The 16,592-nt window shown below is 31.2% G+C and overlaps 3 protein-coding genes across 5 annotated transcripts; 2 read left to right on the top strand and 1 right to left on the bottom strand.

Annotated features, from left to right (window-relative positions):
- The first annotated feature begins 2,445 nt into the window (after window positions 1-2,445).
- Window positions 2,446-3,687, top strand: LOC111676623 (hydroxymethylglutaryl-CoA lyase, mitochondrial). Its single transcript, XM_023437586.2, has 2 exons — window positions 2,446-2,606; window positions 2,665-3,687. Exons 1-2 carry the CDS (start codon window positions 2,544-2,546, stop codon window positions 3,583-3,585), a joined length of 984 nt encoding a protein of 327 aa, XP_023293354.2. The 5' UTR covers window positions 2,446-2,543; the 3' UTR covers window positions 3,586-3,687.
- A 750-nt stretch (window positions 3,688-4,437) lies between these two features.
- On the bottom strand, window positions 4,438-16,003 carry LOC111676610. Of its 3 annotated transcripts, none has more exons than XM_046945307.1 (5): window positions 15,945-16,003; window positions 6,739-7,280; window positions 5,617-6,681; window positions 5,102-5,538; window positions 4,438-4,928 (listed from the first exon to the last, which is right to left on the bottom strand). In XM_046945307.1, exons 1-5 carry the CDS (start codon window positions 15,986-15,988, stop codon window positions 4,605-4,607), a joined length of 2,412 nt encoding a protein of 803 aa, XP_046801263.1. In that variant the 5' UTR covers window positions 15,989-16,003; the 3' UTR covers window positions 4,438-4,604. The 3 variants fall into 3 exon arrangements, with proteins under 3 accessions (XP_046801263.1, XP_023293341.2, XP_023293340.2); XM_023437573.2 differs by lacking the exon at window positions 15,945-16,003 and adding an exon at window positions 10,580-10,707; XM_023437572.2 differs by lacking the exon at window positions 15,945-16,003 and adding an exon at window positions 10,419-10,573.
- Window positions 14,074-15,802, top strand: LOC111676620 (oxygen-dependent coproporphyrinogen-III oxidase). The gene has a single exon (XM_023437583.2). The coding sequence runs from the start codon at window positions 14,247-14,249 to the stop codon at window positions 15,435-15,437; it is 1,191 nt and encodes a 396-aa protein (XP_023293351.1). The 5' UTR covers window positions 14,074-14,246; the 3' UTR covers window positions 15,438-15,802.
- Window positions 16,004-16,592: the final 589 nt, after the last annotated feature.

Raw genomic sequence — 16,592 nt, 5'->3', positions numbered from 1 at the left:
TATACTTTAAAGTTTTTAATGTTGATTTAAATAAATTATGTACATGAAAAATTCTAACTACTTAGGGCGAGTTTTTCTGATAAAGATAATCTTCATTCTTTGGTTAAAACTGGTTTAATATATGTTTTGTGTTTTTCAGTTATCAGTAAAGTTACTTATTATCTTAGTTTAACTGAGTGTAATTGACCAATTAAACACAAGTTATAAGTGAGAAAACACAATGAACAAAAACAATAAAACAATGATTTCGGAAGAACAAAAATTTAATATTTTAAGTAAATTGCAATTTGCAAAATGGTAAAGGTATGGGAGATTAGGGAAGGGAAAGGACATAATGGAGAGAACATTGAACATGGATAAAATCGGTCCAATAGTTTGCCTAGGCTCCAACAACCCTGCCCCCCGAATATGGCATTTGGGTTCATAATTAAGTTAAATGTTCTATTATGTCAACAAAAGTCGGCAAAACTTAGTTTTATAGAACTTTTAATGACATTACCTATTTTTGTAATGATCGGGCCTCATTTCACCATAGCCCTATACAAACTCCCTTCAGAAAAGGACTTGATGGTCAAAATTCACCTATAAACACTAAAAACATTTTTAAATTCTACATAAGTAACTTTGAAGTAGATGTGAATTCCTCTGGCAACATTTATAATGATAAGCCCATATTTTCCCCTCCTCCCCATGTAAAAAGTCTCTTTTTTGCTCAAAAATAAGTTAAAATATTCCGAAATAAAGTTAAAAAATAAATCAAAAGCTTTATTTTTTAAATAATCCCCATTTTTAACATACTGACTGGTGTAGGGTATCATATAGTCGGCTATGCCTGACTATACTAGTTTTTTTTACAATTGTAATGTTACAAAGTCGATTTTGAATGTTTGGATAGTTAAACCGTTGGCGTTTTAGGTGACTTGAGGTACTACACTTGCGGTATCTATAAGGATCCAGAATATATATACTTTATAGGGTCGAAAAATTATATTATAGAAATTACAAACGGAATGACAAACTTATATATACCCTTCTCACAAAGGTGAAGGGTATAAAAACAATGACACGAAAGTTGTTTCCCAACTCAGACCTGAATTACAAAGGCGGCTGACTAAAAAAGATGGCGCGAATTAAAATCGGCTGTTACTAATCAACTTAAAAAAAATATTTTTTATAACAAGTAGGAAAGTATAGTCGGGCATGGCCGACCATATAATACCCTACACCATGACTATATTTTAAATTTTTTTTTTTATAAAGAATCTTTTTTGTTGAATATTACCATAATTCCAAAATATTTAAGCAAATATTAAGCAAAAATGTCTAAATGAGTCTTTATATAGGTCATATATGGGCCGATCCTCGGTAAATTTGGGAAAAGGATATATTTTTAAATAACAGTTAATTTTGTTGAGTTTCATTACGATACAAATGGTTACAAGTCAATTTTAGACGTTTAAGACATTTTTTGAAGGGGGTAAAATAATATTTGACGTAATTATGGCATAAAAAGTTCAAATCGGGAGGTACGGTTGTATGGGGGCTAAGTGAAATAATGGATCGATTTCAACCATATTCAATAGGCTTCGTCCCTGTGCCAAAAAATATGCTTGGTCCAAATTTCATCAAATTTTCTTGAAAATTGCGGCCTGTACCTTGCGCACAAGGTTTACAATGACGGACAGACGGACGGACGGACGGACATGTCTTAATCGACTCAAAAAATGATTCTGAATCTATCGATATACTTTAAGGTGGGTATTGGACCAATATTTTTGTATGTTACAAACATCAGCACAAACTTATAATACCCTCCCCACTATAGTGGTGTAAGGTATAAAAACGGAGACTGTTGTAACAGTTTTGCTGCTGTTGGAAGTTTCCCCCGGTATTATACAATTTGAATTATCATTTTAAAAGTGTTTGAAGCCGTGTCAGATCAGAAATTGTAAAATCGGCTGTTATAATTCAGCTTTCCAAAAAATTTCTTTTGAAAAGACTCTGTTGTTGTAACAATGTTGCTGCTGTTGGATGCTTATCACCGGTCCTATAAAATTTGAATTATCATTTCTAAAGTGTTTGAAGCCGTGTCAGATCAGAAATTGTGCAAAAAATTTATTTATTTTGTTGGTATATGTCAATTATGCTTAAAATTATTTAAATTATACTCCAGGTTGAATACATATTTCTAAAATATACTAAAATCAAAATGAAATAATTAAATCTTTTTTAATTAAGTTTTGCTCACGATTGGTAAACACTGCAATAAAATATTTCGGGAATCATAATATAATAAAGCAAAGTAAGTTTTGAATGGAGTAACAAAAACACGATTTTGATTTCCATGCAGAGTGAAAAACTTAGAAATTCAAAAATAACGAAAATATTTTCCGGCGAACTTGAAATATAAACGCCGTTTCAACTCAGTCGGCTAAGCAACGCAGGTCACTGGCACTCACTAGTAGTTTGATCATCGAATGTTTTAGCAAGTAGACGGATTGTGCAATAGTTATAAAGAATAGTTGTATTTTTAAGAAAACAAAATGTTCAGAGTAAACAAGTTTCAAAAATTGATTTCTGTTGGAATCCAACGTTCTTTGGCCACCGTAAGTGAAAAGTTATGTGTATTTAGACGTTTAAAAACTATCTGTATTATTTTCGCAGCAAGCTAAAATATTGCCAACACAGGTGCGTATAGTGGAGGTTGGACCAAGAGATGGCTTGCAAAATGAGCCGAAACTATTGCCAGCTCAAGTAAAAATATCTTTAATTGATCAATTGTCAGAGACCGGCTTAAAAACTATTGAAGTCACAAGTTTTGTCAGCCCTAAATGGGTCCCTCAGATGGGTGACAATGCTGAAGTATTGCAAGGTATTCGCAAAGTACCAGGCATTTCATATCCAGTGCTAACACCAAATTTAAAAGGATTTGAAAGTGCTTTGAAATCCGGAGCTGAAGAAGTTGCTGTATTTGGAGCTGCATCCGATGCATTTTCTCTAAAGAATGTTAACTGTACCGCAGCTGAGAGTATTGAGCGCTTTAGACCTGTCTTGGAAGCAGCCAAAAAGAATAATGTTAAAGTACGTGGTTACGTTTCTACAATTGTTGGTTGTCCTTATCAGGGCGCTATAAAACCTAAAGATGTGGTAAAGGTTGTTGAAGCCTTGTATGATATGGGATGCTATGAAATTTCATTAGGTGACACCATTGGTGTTGGTACACCTGGTACTATGCGCAAAATGTTGGACGAGGTTGTACGCGCTGTTCCGGCTGATAAGTTAGCTGTACATTGCCACGACACTTATGGTCAAGCATTGTCGAACATACTTACGTCGCTTGAATATGGCATCTCTGTTGTAGATGCTTCCGTTTCAGGTTTGGGAGGTTGTCCTTATGCTCGTGGTGCTTCTGGTAACGCAGCAACTGAAGATGTAGTATATATGTTGCATGGCATGGGTATAGAAACTGGAATCGATTTGGATAAATTGATCACTGTCGGCCGTTATATTTGTGAACAATTGGGAAGACAATCCGAATCTAAAGTCAATCGCGCCTGGAAAGGTCCCCAAGCAAAGAAATGTTAATGTTATAAAGAGTACATGCATAAATTTAAGAATATTGTGATTATGAAAACGATGGCATTTAATTAAATATTTTTTAGCGCAAATAAAATAATTAAACAATTACTGTTTATTTTTTTATTTATGGCTGGTTGAAATTCGATCAGATCAATCAATTTTGATTTGATCAATTCGTTACTCAATTATGAGTGGAAGAAATAGCATATTTTCAAAATTAATTATTTAAAAAATGTAGTATTATTTCCAACCTTTAAACGTGCTTGTTAGTTCAAGATTTACTGTCGATACGTTTTTGGTCTTTAACCTTCAGCTTCAATAACTATCAATGCAAGGCATATAGACATTATTATAGAAACGTTAATAGAAATAAAGTGTATGTCCGGACGAACTTCAACTTACTCTTTTTATCAGGATTTGTAGTTACTATTCTTGATTTCCAATCTATAAACGTGATATATGTCAGTAGGTATTTGGAATGTGATAAATCAAATCGGTTCAAAAAGCGCGAATTGTGGATTATGCCGCACTTGTAGTAAGTGATCGATATGTACAGTAGTTTGCTTGTTAGTGTTAAGAAAATTATGTATCAAATGTTACCCAAGGTATAATGCCTGGCGTTGCAATCATAGCAAAGGCTGCGTCGTCAGAGGACCCTAACAACATATTCTCTTTCCCACGACAATTGGATCTCCGCTCAGGAACGACCCGATTCTCAATCGGCCAAAAATTGTCAACTCAACAAAAGCTGTATCAACCGAAAGTTTTTTTTACCAGGGAAGAACATCCATCCTCTTACGACAACAACAACAACAACAACATATCCTTAAATAGTTTAAATCTTAAACAACAAGAATATTCTTGTTTAAGTATGTAAATATATAATATATATGTACATACATATAATTAATTGTATTTAGAAAATCCCTTTTAAAAAAATTAAAGTTAAAACATTCATAAACATAAAAAAACTACATGCTAACATTATAAAGATAAATAAAATTGGCTGGAATAGTTATATAATATTAAAATTTCTGAGCATCCATTATAGTATATAAAGATACATCGCCAGACATAACTGACAAATCGGCCAGACTAGCATTGTTACGTCGAGGTATATGAGATGATTTTGAAACTGTTGAATTTGTATCGGAAACTTTTAATGGTAATTTCGATGAGGAGGATCCTGGTGATGAGGTTGTTGCGATGTTTATCTTGTTGCTACTAAGACCACCAGTTAATTTTAATTTGCCTTCGTGACGTAATACAGCTGGCATCATTGCGTTCTCAAGATATTTTTGTATTTTTTTACCGCCAGGAATTGTTACAGGTGTGCGTTCATCAACAATCTAAATTTCAAAATAATAAGAGAAAATGTACAAATGTAATTGATCATTTTAACCCTATTATAGGAATGCTATTTTAAGCTTCGCAAAGAAATTTAAAATTCCAGAATAATTTTAAATGTATTTTTCTATATTTAAGTCTTTTACATAAACATATCACGTACATATATACTTACTTGTTTCAAATCAGATGATATATATGCCTTTTTCGGTAATGGTCGTTTCGTATCTTTTGTTAAGCCGGGCAATTTTGCTAGTCCAGACGCTTCACTTCCATTGGAATCATTTACAAATGTGGGTTGATACAAACGAGATTCATTTTCAAGTTCCAGAATTGCTGTCGAGTTGAAATAGTCCTTAGTTTTACAATTTATTGAGGACATTAACGGTGTTTTGGCAGTTTTTTTCATATAGGCACCAATTGGACTAACAATGTGCGAGAACTTTTGTTGTTTGCTTGTTAGCTCTTTGGTGCGAGCGTGTACAGCAGGCTTTGCAAAAATGTCTAACTTTGGAAATGGTCTTATATCGATATCAAAACGTTTTGTTGACGAATTTGAACCCTTAGATGTGGGAGTTTTCTTGGCTGGAGTTGTAAATGTAGATGGTTTTACTAAAGGAATTTAAAAATTTACAAATTGTTATTATTTTTAAGCTTTGAACTTCAATATACATATAAAAATGAAATTACCTTTCGAGGTAGATGATGACACATATGTACTTGGTTTCTTATTCATCATAGGCGTATTTGGTTGAGTTTTAGAAACTTTAATATTACACGCTGTAGCAGCAACCTTAGGCTTTTCTGGACTTTTTCTGGCAGCTGCTTCAGCAGCCATATATTCCATGCCTCTTTTGAGCATATATTCCACCTCCTCCATTGTGTCATTGAATTGCATAGACTTTTCCGATTGCTCGGCAGCCGCACCACCATTTTCTTTGTCATCGTCTGCTGACTCATTGAAACTGTAGGTATCGTGATTTATACTAAATGAGCTTGACTTTGAACTCATTTCCATTTTAATGTTAGTATAAAGTATTTGTTCTTCTTCATTTCTATTTGATACATCTTCGGTTTCAACAACATCATCTTCATCCGATAATATTTCAATAATAGAGTCATCTAAATCGTTTTCATCTTCCAAATCATTTTCATTAGAATCAATAACTTGTTCGACATGTTCCTCTAACATAGAAGAATGTGGCGAGCCATGAAGGGGACCAAAGGTTTTTTCTAAATCTATTAAATCCACCGATATGTCACTGCCATTGGAATTATTCTCACCCTCAGATTTATTAGTTAACAAATCTGATTCAACAATAGTAGCATCCATTATTTCTAGGGAGGGAATAATTTCCGCTGCCTTGTCTTTTACATGTTGTTCGTTTTTAGCTATTGCTTCAAATACAATGCTATCAACATCAATAATTTCCAATTGTTGTTGGGAGCATTTGTTAGAATAATCAGTACGATTACTGGCTACTGTGGAATCATGTGCACTTTCGTAAGCACTTGTAGAGACATCGCTGTGGGTACCTTTAGTAGCTGTTTTAAAACTCATTTGAGATGATTCATCGGAATTTGTTGAGTCGTCTGGTGCTTCCTCAATTATTGTGGAAGGTCTTAATAGACCCACCATTTTGACTGGTGAAGTTTGTAATATAGTATCTCCACATATGGTATTTTCCCACATGCGTGATGGCGCCTCGATATCATCCAACAAAGTGCAATTGTTTAGTTTCATTAATAAATTATCTGTAAATATTTTCCCCCCTTTATTACCATTTCTAATGACCATATATATAAACTTACCCTCTTGTTTGTGTTCACTTAAAATGTTTTTATCTGTACTGCGCTTTTTAACTTCTGCCAAGACCTGTTCTTTACGATCACTATGTAAATATTGAAAGAGCGTACTATTGGGATCGGATGCTGTTTTATCACACATCTTTTCTAAGGCTTCAAAGCTTTCGTCTGAAGTCTTTTGCCAAGCCACAACATTGTTCCTTTTTTGCTCTTCATCTTCTCCATTAAGATATTTAAATAAAGTGCTATTCGGATCAGAGACAGTTTTTTCACACATCTTCTCTAAAGCTTCGAAGCTTTCATCTGATGTTTTCTGCCACATTGGCAATTCTCCGTATGCAGTTTCATCGCATCTATTCATATTTGTATATTCTTGTTGTGTTTCGCTTCTTGTATTTGAAATATTTATAATTTCAGCATTAGGATTTATTTGAACTGTTTTTTTACTCTTTTTTTGTTCAATTATATTCTTTAAATCTTCGCCTATATCCAAACTATAACGTTGACTTTCAGTTATTGTTAATGTTTGCTGAACAACTTCTGGTTTTCTATTTACGTTAAATAATATTGAAATGAAAAATATTTTTTGTTTGATATTTAAAAAGAAATATTTTCTATTTGATAATAAATCTACACACATACTACAATTTTTTGAAGATATTTTGAGACTGCAATACTGTATACATTTCGGGAATTTACATCAACAATTAATTCAGTCGGCTATTATTAGTTTGGGTCATAAGACAAAAACTATAATTTATAATAATTTAGTATTTACATCTCAAAATATTTAAAAAATAATCATTAACCATTACCAAACTAACTACATTATGATCGACACAAACTACCATTTCTCAAATTTTTTGTCCTGACATCAATGTTTGGTGAGCAAAGTATAAAATTGTGTTCGCTATTTAAGCAATACTATCCATTATACGTATTATTTTAATATCTTTTATCGATATATAATACGTAATGATTCCCATCGGGTATAACATAGTTTTATTTAATATTTTACTACCGATTTTCGTAATGATTGTGTCTCATTTGTCCCAAGCGCCCATATACATGCTCGTTCAGAAAATTACTTGAAGGTCAATAATTCATTATATGATTCACGTATATAACGAAGAAATTCTGCATAAATCACTTTAATATAAATCCTTCTAACAAAATTTAAAGGGATAGGACCTTAGAATGAACTAAGCTTTCATTTTCGGTGGAAACATTAACTCACTCTTTAAAACGATTCAATTTACAGAAAAGACAGGAGTATTTAACCTAGCGCTGAAAATAAAAAATATATATATTTTTTACAGTCATAGGCAGCGCCATCAACTATTACACGTTTGTGCTTCACAAATAAAAACAAGTAAGGGTGTTATATTCGGATATGCCGAATTTTATATACCCACCATCAAAACTCGTTTGTGTCGAATGAAACTTACTTATGTCGAATTCCATCTATATACTCGTATTTTTAAACCATTTAAAGGCGTTAAAGTAATTTATGAAGGGGACCTTACCACCCTATAGGTAGGATCAATTATGGGTCGATCCTTATATAATTTGGTAGACAGAATTTTGGTCGTATTGAAATTATTTGTCTCGAATTTCATCGCTACACTCGTATTTTTAAGCCATTAATGAGGGTTGCAGTCATTTTCTGAAGGGGACCTTATATGGGGAGTAGGGTCAATCATGGACCTATCTCATAAAATTTTTTGGATAGCTTTTGACTCGTATGAAACTTACTTATGTCAAATTTCATCTATATACTAGTATTTTTAAGGCAGTAATGCGCGTTAAAGCCATTTTGTGAAGGGGACCTTATATGGGGGGTAGGGACAATTATGGACCGATCCTCATAAAATTTTTCATATTGATTTTGGATCATAAGAATCTTACTTTTGTCGAATTTCATCGCTATATTCGTATTTTTAAACAAGTTATGAATTTAATGACGACCCAGAATATATATGTATACTTTTGTGGATCTATGACCAATATTTCGATGTGTTACAAACAGAATGACAAAATTAATATACCCCCAATCTTTTTTGATGGTGGGTATAAAAATACATTTTTAAATTCTTGCAACTGGTCAAAGTGTTTGTTGACTTTTGCTCGCAAATTCATTGAGAGTTGTAAAAATAGACAATAGTAATTGTCAAGGACAAAATCGTAATAAGCGAGATACATTAACCGATATTGCGTACGAGATTTACAAGAACTGGCAGATAGCTAGATAAACTGACATGGATTGATTTTGAAAACTATGTGTTTAGAATCTATTCTTATCATTACAAATATTTAATTTATTTCAAGCCTATTAGCCATGATCGATTACAAATTTTTTCTTAAATGTTAGCATTCCTCTCCATAGCGATAAACAAAAATAAGAATAAAGTAAGAATCTATAAGCGGGCCTGGCCGATCATATGACACCCTTCACCAATGAATAGTATGTAAAGAATGTGGATTATTTTTAATAATAAAGCTATAAGTTGTTTTTATGCCCTAATTCCTACTTGTGTTTATTGATTTTTAAATCATTTTCTAAACATTTAACATATATATGGACATTAGAAATGCCCTATTTAGGGGTACGGTTGTTTGGGGCCTGGGTGAAATAATGAACTATTTTTAAACATTATAGGATTCTTCCTTGAAAACAAAGTTTGTTTCAAGTTTCGTCAAATTATCTTAAAAATTGTGACCTGTAGTTTGATTACAAGGTTTACATGGATGGACTTAGATGTAATAGGGGTTAGAGTTTATTATACATTTATCCCTATAAATATTAGTAAAAATATTTAAATTTTACACATCATGTTAATGTGATGCTAGTGTTTATAAATTAATTACAGACCATTAAACCATTTTCTAAAGGGGTCTTTGTATGTGGAATTGGGTCAATCAGTCCTGACCATTAAAAAAATCGACAGTAACATTTAGACTTTTAAAAATTATCATAATTATAAGATCAAGAGCCCCATTCGTTAAATAAAAGTCCAATTGTTCACTCCACTTTAAACTTTTCTATCGATTTCCGCCACGGGTTGACATTATCCGATAAGGTTAAATTTTAACGCAAGTTAGTTTTAAACACTAATAAACAAAATAAGGTCCATCTAAACAAAATCAATATTTCCCGACACATGTTATGCAAACAAAGACGGACGGGGATAGCTTAATCATAGCTTATGATTCGCATAATATCCCAATTATTATTTCCAAATACCTAGGCAGTTGTAAAGTAAATCAATAAATACAAATGTATTGAATTTATACAGACCACCAGTTAATCTGAATATTTTCATGTACCTATCTAAATAAGTACAAACAACTTAAGTAAAAGAAGAAATTCCAAAAGAGAGGTAAACATACATCATATATTATGTTAAAATGTGTATCTTAAAATTTTATATGTTCTTATTTTTATAATTTTAATCTTCTATGAGTTAAGAAGGTAACTAAACACAAATAATTATGTCCCAAATATTCAGGGTAAAATGTTTTAATAAATTGATGAGTAAATTGTTCAGGTTTGTTAAATTCACTAAGTTATTACTTGCATCTTTTGTTAATACCTACAAGCACTTTTTATCTTTTGACTATTTCCAATAGAATAAGTATTTTGGGTAATTTCAAATGAATACAAATTAATATTTTCAATTAATTACCGTTCCATAAAAAGAAATTTCTTAAAATTTGTGCGCCAAGCTTCGTTTGCTTGAAATTTTTCCAAACCCGACATGATTCACAATAAAATATTAGTATACAAACTAAATTTATACAAAAAAAAAACAAACACGAAACACTTATTATTTATGAAAATGCTTACACAAATAAGGTTAAAGAATTTAAACAAAGAAAAATTTTGTATTTTTTACATCTGCCGCGCTGGCACGTTAAAAGTTATTTTGAAAAATGCCGTACAAAACACTGCTGCCAACAATGACAAGTAATGACAATTTAGCTATTTTTAAACGAGATTAAGGGATACATTAAATGTGTGATTAAAGGAAAATTCTAGCGATTTTCTCAAGATTGGCGACCGAAACAAATAACGGTAACGGTATTTAAATAAATCAAACGTACGTTCACACCTATCAAATGTTTGACGAATATGACGTGACCCCTAAAAGATCTACATTTTGATTTCCTTAAAATATATATTTATTAGCACAAAACATAATATATCTTTGACAACATCAGTTCAGAACCTCTTTATTATTTGTGTCGGCAATATTTGCAATTACAGAAAATCATGCAAAAAATTTGTGGTTACGTCTTTTTCATCGAATTTGATTGAACTGTAATCACCAGGGAAACCGAAAACATGCTCTAAAAAAAGTGTTTTAAGCGCTTTAAATATGCCGTAAAAAACTCAAAATATGCTCTTAAAATTTAAAATATATGCTCCAAAAATAAATTTTTTTTATTATTTTTTAACATTGAAAAGCTCAAAAAGGCTGAAATTGTAATGAAATAATAAATATTTTATATCATATTCTATATCCTACAACATATTTTTATAAATGTTTCATCTCATAGTTTGATGAACTAGTATAATAAAATTCCGTTTTACGTTCAGATAACCAATAAATAACATGAAACCATTTAGTCCCCAAAAAACATATTTCAAACGACAAAGTTTGACACATTTCTTCCAATTGTATTCATAGCTTTTAAACTAACATTTTAATCGGTGTTGTCATAAATTCCAGTAATTAGTCTTTTAAACTGTAAAAATGGATTGGTCTAATGAAATCAAAAGTATGTCCGATTTAAAATATAATGCTTTATTGAATAAAAAAAAAACTATAACATAACGAATTTTTTTTTTTTTCAAAATTGTAAAATAGGCTAAAAATTAAAAAAAAATAAAAAATAGAATTTTATTTTTTTTTTAAATAAAGTTTTGAAACGAAAATTAAAAATGTATAAAAACGAAAAAAGCGAAAACGTTAAAATATGCACTAAAAGAGTAAAATATGCTCCAAAAACTCGAAAATATGATAAAAAGTCAAATCATGCAAAATTATGCTCTTATGGGTAAAATATGCAAAAATATGCTCTAACAATTCGAACATACAAAAGGTCCTCCCAATCAGGGGACACAATATATGTTGACTCAAAAGTTCCTCCTGGGATCGGAAACCACCGAACATCCAAACATACGAGACGAAATACACAAAAAATTTATACACAACGCAATGAAACCATATGAGACGAAATACACAAAAAATACACAACGCAATGAAACCAACAGGCATCCAAACATAAAAGACGAAATACACAAGAAACAAGTAAGAGTGTTATATTCGACTATGCCGAATCATATATACCCAACATCCAACCGTATGTAGTAAATGAAATACTTTCCTAGAAACATTAGGTTTTGGATTATAAGAAACTTCGAATTTGTATCGAATTTTATAGCTATACATTCATTTTTAAGCCAGTTATGTTCGTTAAATTCAATTTCTAAGGTGGCCTTATATGTGCGGTCAATTGTCAAACGTTTTACTCATAGTTGTTCAATCCTGATTTTCCGTATTGAGCCGCCGACTACAATATATACAAGAAATTAGAATATATCTCCCTATAGTATTGGCATAATCTAAAAAAGTCGTTTTGAGAAAAATGGCTTTGAATATTTAATGACAATTTGTTTTTTGGATTTTAAAATAGCAGGGTGGTGCGGAATGACAAACTTATATACATGTACCCTTCTCACGAAGGTGAAGGGTATAATAAAATATCAAAGAATAAAAAATATATATATATATATATATATATATATATATATATATATATATATATATATATATATATATATAATATATATATATTATATATATATATATATATATATATATATATATATATATATATATATATATTATATATATATAAATATTATATATATATATATATATATATATATATATATATATATATATATATATATATATATATATATATAATATATATATTTTTTTTTCATTTGTAAAATATAAATTATTTTCGGGATTTTAAATAAATGAATTGTGTTGAAAAAATAATAAACATTAAGCTTAAGTGATAAGAAAAACTAATAATTGGTATTATCGTCGCAATTTTGCGAAGAAAATTTGATGTTTAGTGAGTGCGTTTAGTTCTCACAAGTTTGTTTTATTCTCTCAGAGCTCGTCTGTGTAAAGAGACTAAAATTTTTTCTTTGAAACCCCTTCAGTTTCGCCTATATGTACTACTATATGGCTTAAACTTTAAGCCCCGTTAACTCCACCTCCGGTTATCGTTAACCCAAAGTTATTCTGCCGATTAAAATATTTTTTGTATGAAAACTGCCAATTTAACCTTAAGACGTTGTGATAATTGGGAGAAGTGTAATAGCAAGCCGTTAGATATATTTCAAATTTATCGAAAACTTAAATTGGAGTTATTAATTAAATTAAGCAATATTATAGTTATAAATAAATTACTATCCAACTTTAAATCTTTATTTTCCAATATTTAACGATATTTTATAGAGAATGTAAGAAATGAATTATAGAGGGTTAATACAGATCCGTAAGTTTGTAATTATGAAATAAAATGTCAATAATTTGATCCAGAACTTTTCTGGCTAAAGAGAATTAATGAATTTTCTCTTCGTACTTGTAAAAAGTACGGGAACAGAAAAAACTAAATTTCTCTTTCAATAAATAAAAAATTTCAAACATTCTTTGTTTTGAAGTTACTGTTTAAACAAATAATTTATTTGACAAATTTTTTTCTATTGCCAGGAAAAAATTTTCTGGCTTAAACCGACAAGTTCCATGATTATTTCTCAATTTTGTTTTTTTTACAATTTCTGGTAAAAACCAGCAAGTAAAGGTACACAGCTTTTATATGAAAAATAGTTTAAAATGCCCATATCATTTATATTTAGTTATAATTGTATTAAAATAGTCGGATTCGTTTTAGAGAACAGACAGGACTGTGTAATATTATTTTGTCCAAATTGTTTTTTTTATTATTTAATAAAAAAAATATTTTAGAAACTGAAGAAGTTTTATATGGAGGATATGTCGAATATAGGCCGATCCTCGTAAAACTAGTTTTTAATTTTTAATAATTTTTTATCCATCCCTGCATAATATCTTACACAACTTTTGTTCTTGCTTTGTTTTGTTATAAACAATAAATTTGCTTCCAAAATCCCACTTTCTGATCTCTCGGATTCCGTTTATATTTAAAATTGCAGAAAATTTAAATAGTTGAAAACTTAGCCGACTTAAAGTCGATTTTAAGCCGCCGCCGACATATTTGGTGTCAGTAGCCACCGCCGTTAATATTTGTCGGCGAGGGCTCTGATGTGGACACCGGTTGATATTAAATCTTTGGTATTTAAAAAAGAACTTTGGATCTGAAGTGAAATTTTTAAGAAATATATACTAAAATATCGAAAATTGTTATATAGAATACAATTCAATAAAAAAGTAAAAAACGCTTTTACCACAATGTCGTTTGCAAATCATATTCGTCATGCGTTGAAAAACTTGGGTTCATTGAGTACGTACCAATTCGCACGTAGGACAAATAAACGTAATGTGCGAGGTTTTCTTATCGGTACCGGTCTTACAACTTTTGTAACAATATCGGTCGCACAAATGGAAAGCGGTCGTAGACGTAAATTAAATACCTCGGTGTTTATGGCAGAGCCAATAACTAATGCAGAGGATTTATTAATTAACGAAGATGATATGAAAACTAAAATGGAACTAATGATTATGAAGATTCAGGCTGATTTCTGTAAAGCTTTGGAAGCAGAAGAATATGCGGGTCAAAAGTTTAAAGTTGATAGATGGTTACGCAAAGAAGGAGGAGGTGGTATCACCTGTGTTCTTCAGGACGGAGAAGTTTTTGAAAAGGCTGGAGTAAATATATCAGTGGTAAAAGGCAACTTACCACCACAAGCAGTCCAGCAGATGCGTAGTCGTGGTAAAAATTTAAGCGAAGGATCTTCATTGCCATTTTTTGCAGCTGGCGTAAGTGCTGTTATACATCCGCGTAATCCAATGGTCCCTACAATACACTTTAACTATCGCTACTTTGAGGTTATCAATAATGATGGTTCAAAACAATGGTGGTTTGGTGGTGGTACTGATTTAACTCCATACTACTTAGACGAATCTGATGTTGTCCACTTCCACAAGACTCTGAAGGGTGCTTGCGATCAAAATGACATAGAATATTATCCCAAATTTAAGAAATGGTGTGATGATTATTTCCGTATAACTCACCGAAATGAAAGCAGAGGTGTTGGTGGTATTTTCTTCGATGACATTGATACACCCAGTCCGACAGAGGCTTTCAAATTTGTCACAGATTGTGCTGAAGCGGTAATACCATCTTACCTGCCGATTGTACGCCGCCACAAAAATGATGAATATGGCGACAGAGAACGTCAGTGGCAATTGTTGCGTCGTGGTCGTTATGTGGAATTTAATTTGATCTATGATCGCGGTACAAAGTTTGGTCTTTATACACCCGGAGCTCGGTATGAAAGTATTTTAATGTCACTGCCGTTAACAGCCCGATGGGAATATATGCATACACCCTCTGCAAATTCAAACGAAAGTAAATTAATGGACGTTTTAAAGAATCCAAGAGATTGGATTAAATCTGATGTTACTGCTATAGCTGCCTGAAGTTATTCCATTTGAAAATGGATGTAAATTAAAACACAGGATCATTGAATGCTGCCCATAATTGTTATACCTATTTATATTGGTTAAGTGCTGTTTATTTGCATAAGTTTTAAATTTATATACGTAGTTAAATACGAAACATTTGTCATGTCATTTAGTAGGTAATGTAAACAAAGTAAAATACATTATTTTAAAAATTTGTGTGTTTTTTAGCAACGTATAGAGCAATATAGTTCACCATGATGAAATTGTTATTACATTATAAAGCTTACTAAATTTATTTAGTAACACATTGTTTATAATTATGTACATACAAATGGACGAATTTGTTATTTGTTTGATAATAAAAATAATTTTTTTAGTAATCACTTATTGTATCTTACACATTTTCGAAATAGGTATATCGTTTATTCACAAACATGGAGATACAAAAGCAAACACTTCTGCCAGGAGGCTGCAATTTTCATTGATAAAGTTTGATTTTAAAAATTTGTCTATAATACTTACAATAATGCAAAGCTGTAGTTTGCTTCTTTATAAATGTTGTTCATAACATGTTTTGTGTTATTATTACATAAATACATACATACATACATATATGAATGCCATCACTCTCAGATCGCCTTATAAACATTTTCTTAGTCGATTAAGCCATGTCTTTCGCCCTTATATGTAAGCCTTGTTATTAATGTGCATGTCGAAATTTTAAAGACAATTCAATGAAATTTGGTACTCCTAATGCAAGGACGAACCTAATTGATTTGAAATCGGTAAATTATTTTCGATACATTTCGATTAGAGTTTTAGCTCATAATATTGATATAATATATGGCTCATTTACTACAAGACTGGTATAATCCAAAACTTTCAACAAAACGTAGACCATACTACGATAGTTTGTTTTGCTCGAAAGAAAGCTTAGATAATTTCCTTTTTTTTTGGGTTTTGATTAGGATGGCGGTGCATCAAGCACTCATATTGCCAGGTTATCACACGTTTGTCCAGAGAAAACCCCACCAACCGACCTATACCTTCATATAGGAAGTTGGAGCATCCGGACTTGATTTCATCAAAAGTATTAATGGTCTCCACCAGTATATATTTGAGTTTAAATGGTCTCCACCAGGTTATATCGTGAGTATTTTATGGTCTCCA

Source organism: Lucilia cuprina, chromosome 2 (assembly GCF_022045245.1).
Source record: "Lucilia cuprina isolate Lc7/37 chromosome 2, ASM2204524v1, whole genome shotgun sequence".
Lineage (NCBI taxonomy): Eukaryota > Metazoa > Arthropoda > Insecta > Diptera > Calliphoridae > Lucilia > Lucilia cuprina.
Note: the sequence above shows the minus strand (reverse complement) of the source record. Positions and strands in the feature narration are given on the sequence as shown.

Coding starts and splice junctions, on each gene's coding strand:
- LOC111676623 (XM_023437586.2), top strand. CDS start 2,544: ATGTTCAGAGTAAACAAGTTTCAAAAATTGATTTCTGTTGGAATCCAA. Junction 2,607..2,664: donor TCCAACGTTCTTTGGCCACC/GTAAGTGAAAAG, acceptor TTATTTTCGCAG/CAAGCTAAAATATTGCCAAC.
- LOC111676610 (XM_023437572.2), bottom strand. CDS start 10,492: ATGTCGGGTTTGGAAAAATTTCAAGCAAACGAAGCTTGGCGCACAAAT. Junction 6,682..6,738: donor AAGTGAACACAAACAAGAGG/GTAAGTTTATAT, acceptor AAATATTTACAG/ATAATTTATTAATGAAACTA. Junction 4,929..5,101: donor TATCATCTGATTTGAAACAA/GTAAGTATATAT, acceptor TTTGAAATTTAG/ATTGTTGATGAACGCACACC.
- LOC111676620 (XM_023437583.2), top strand. CDS start 14,247: ATGTCGTTTGCAAATCATATTCGTCATGCGTTGAAAAACTTGGGTTCA.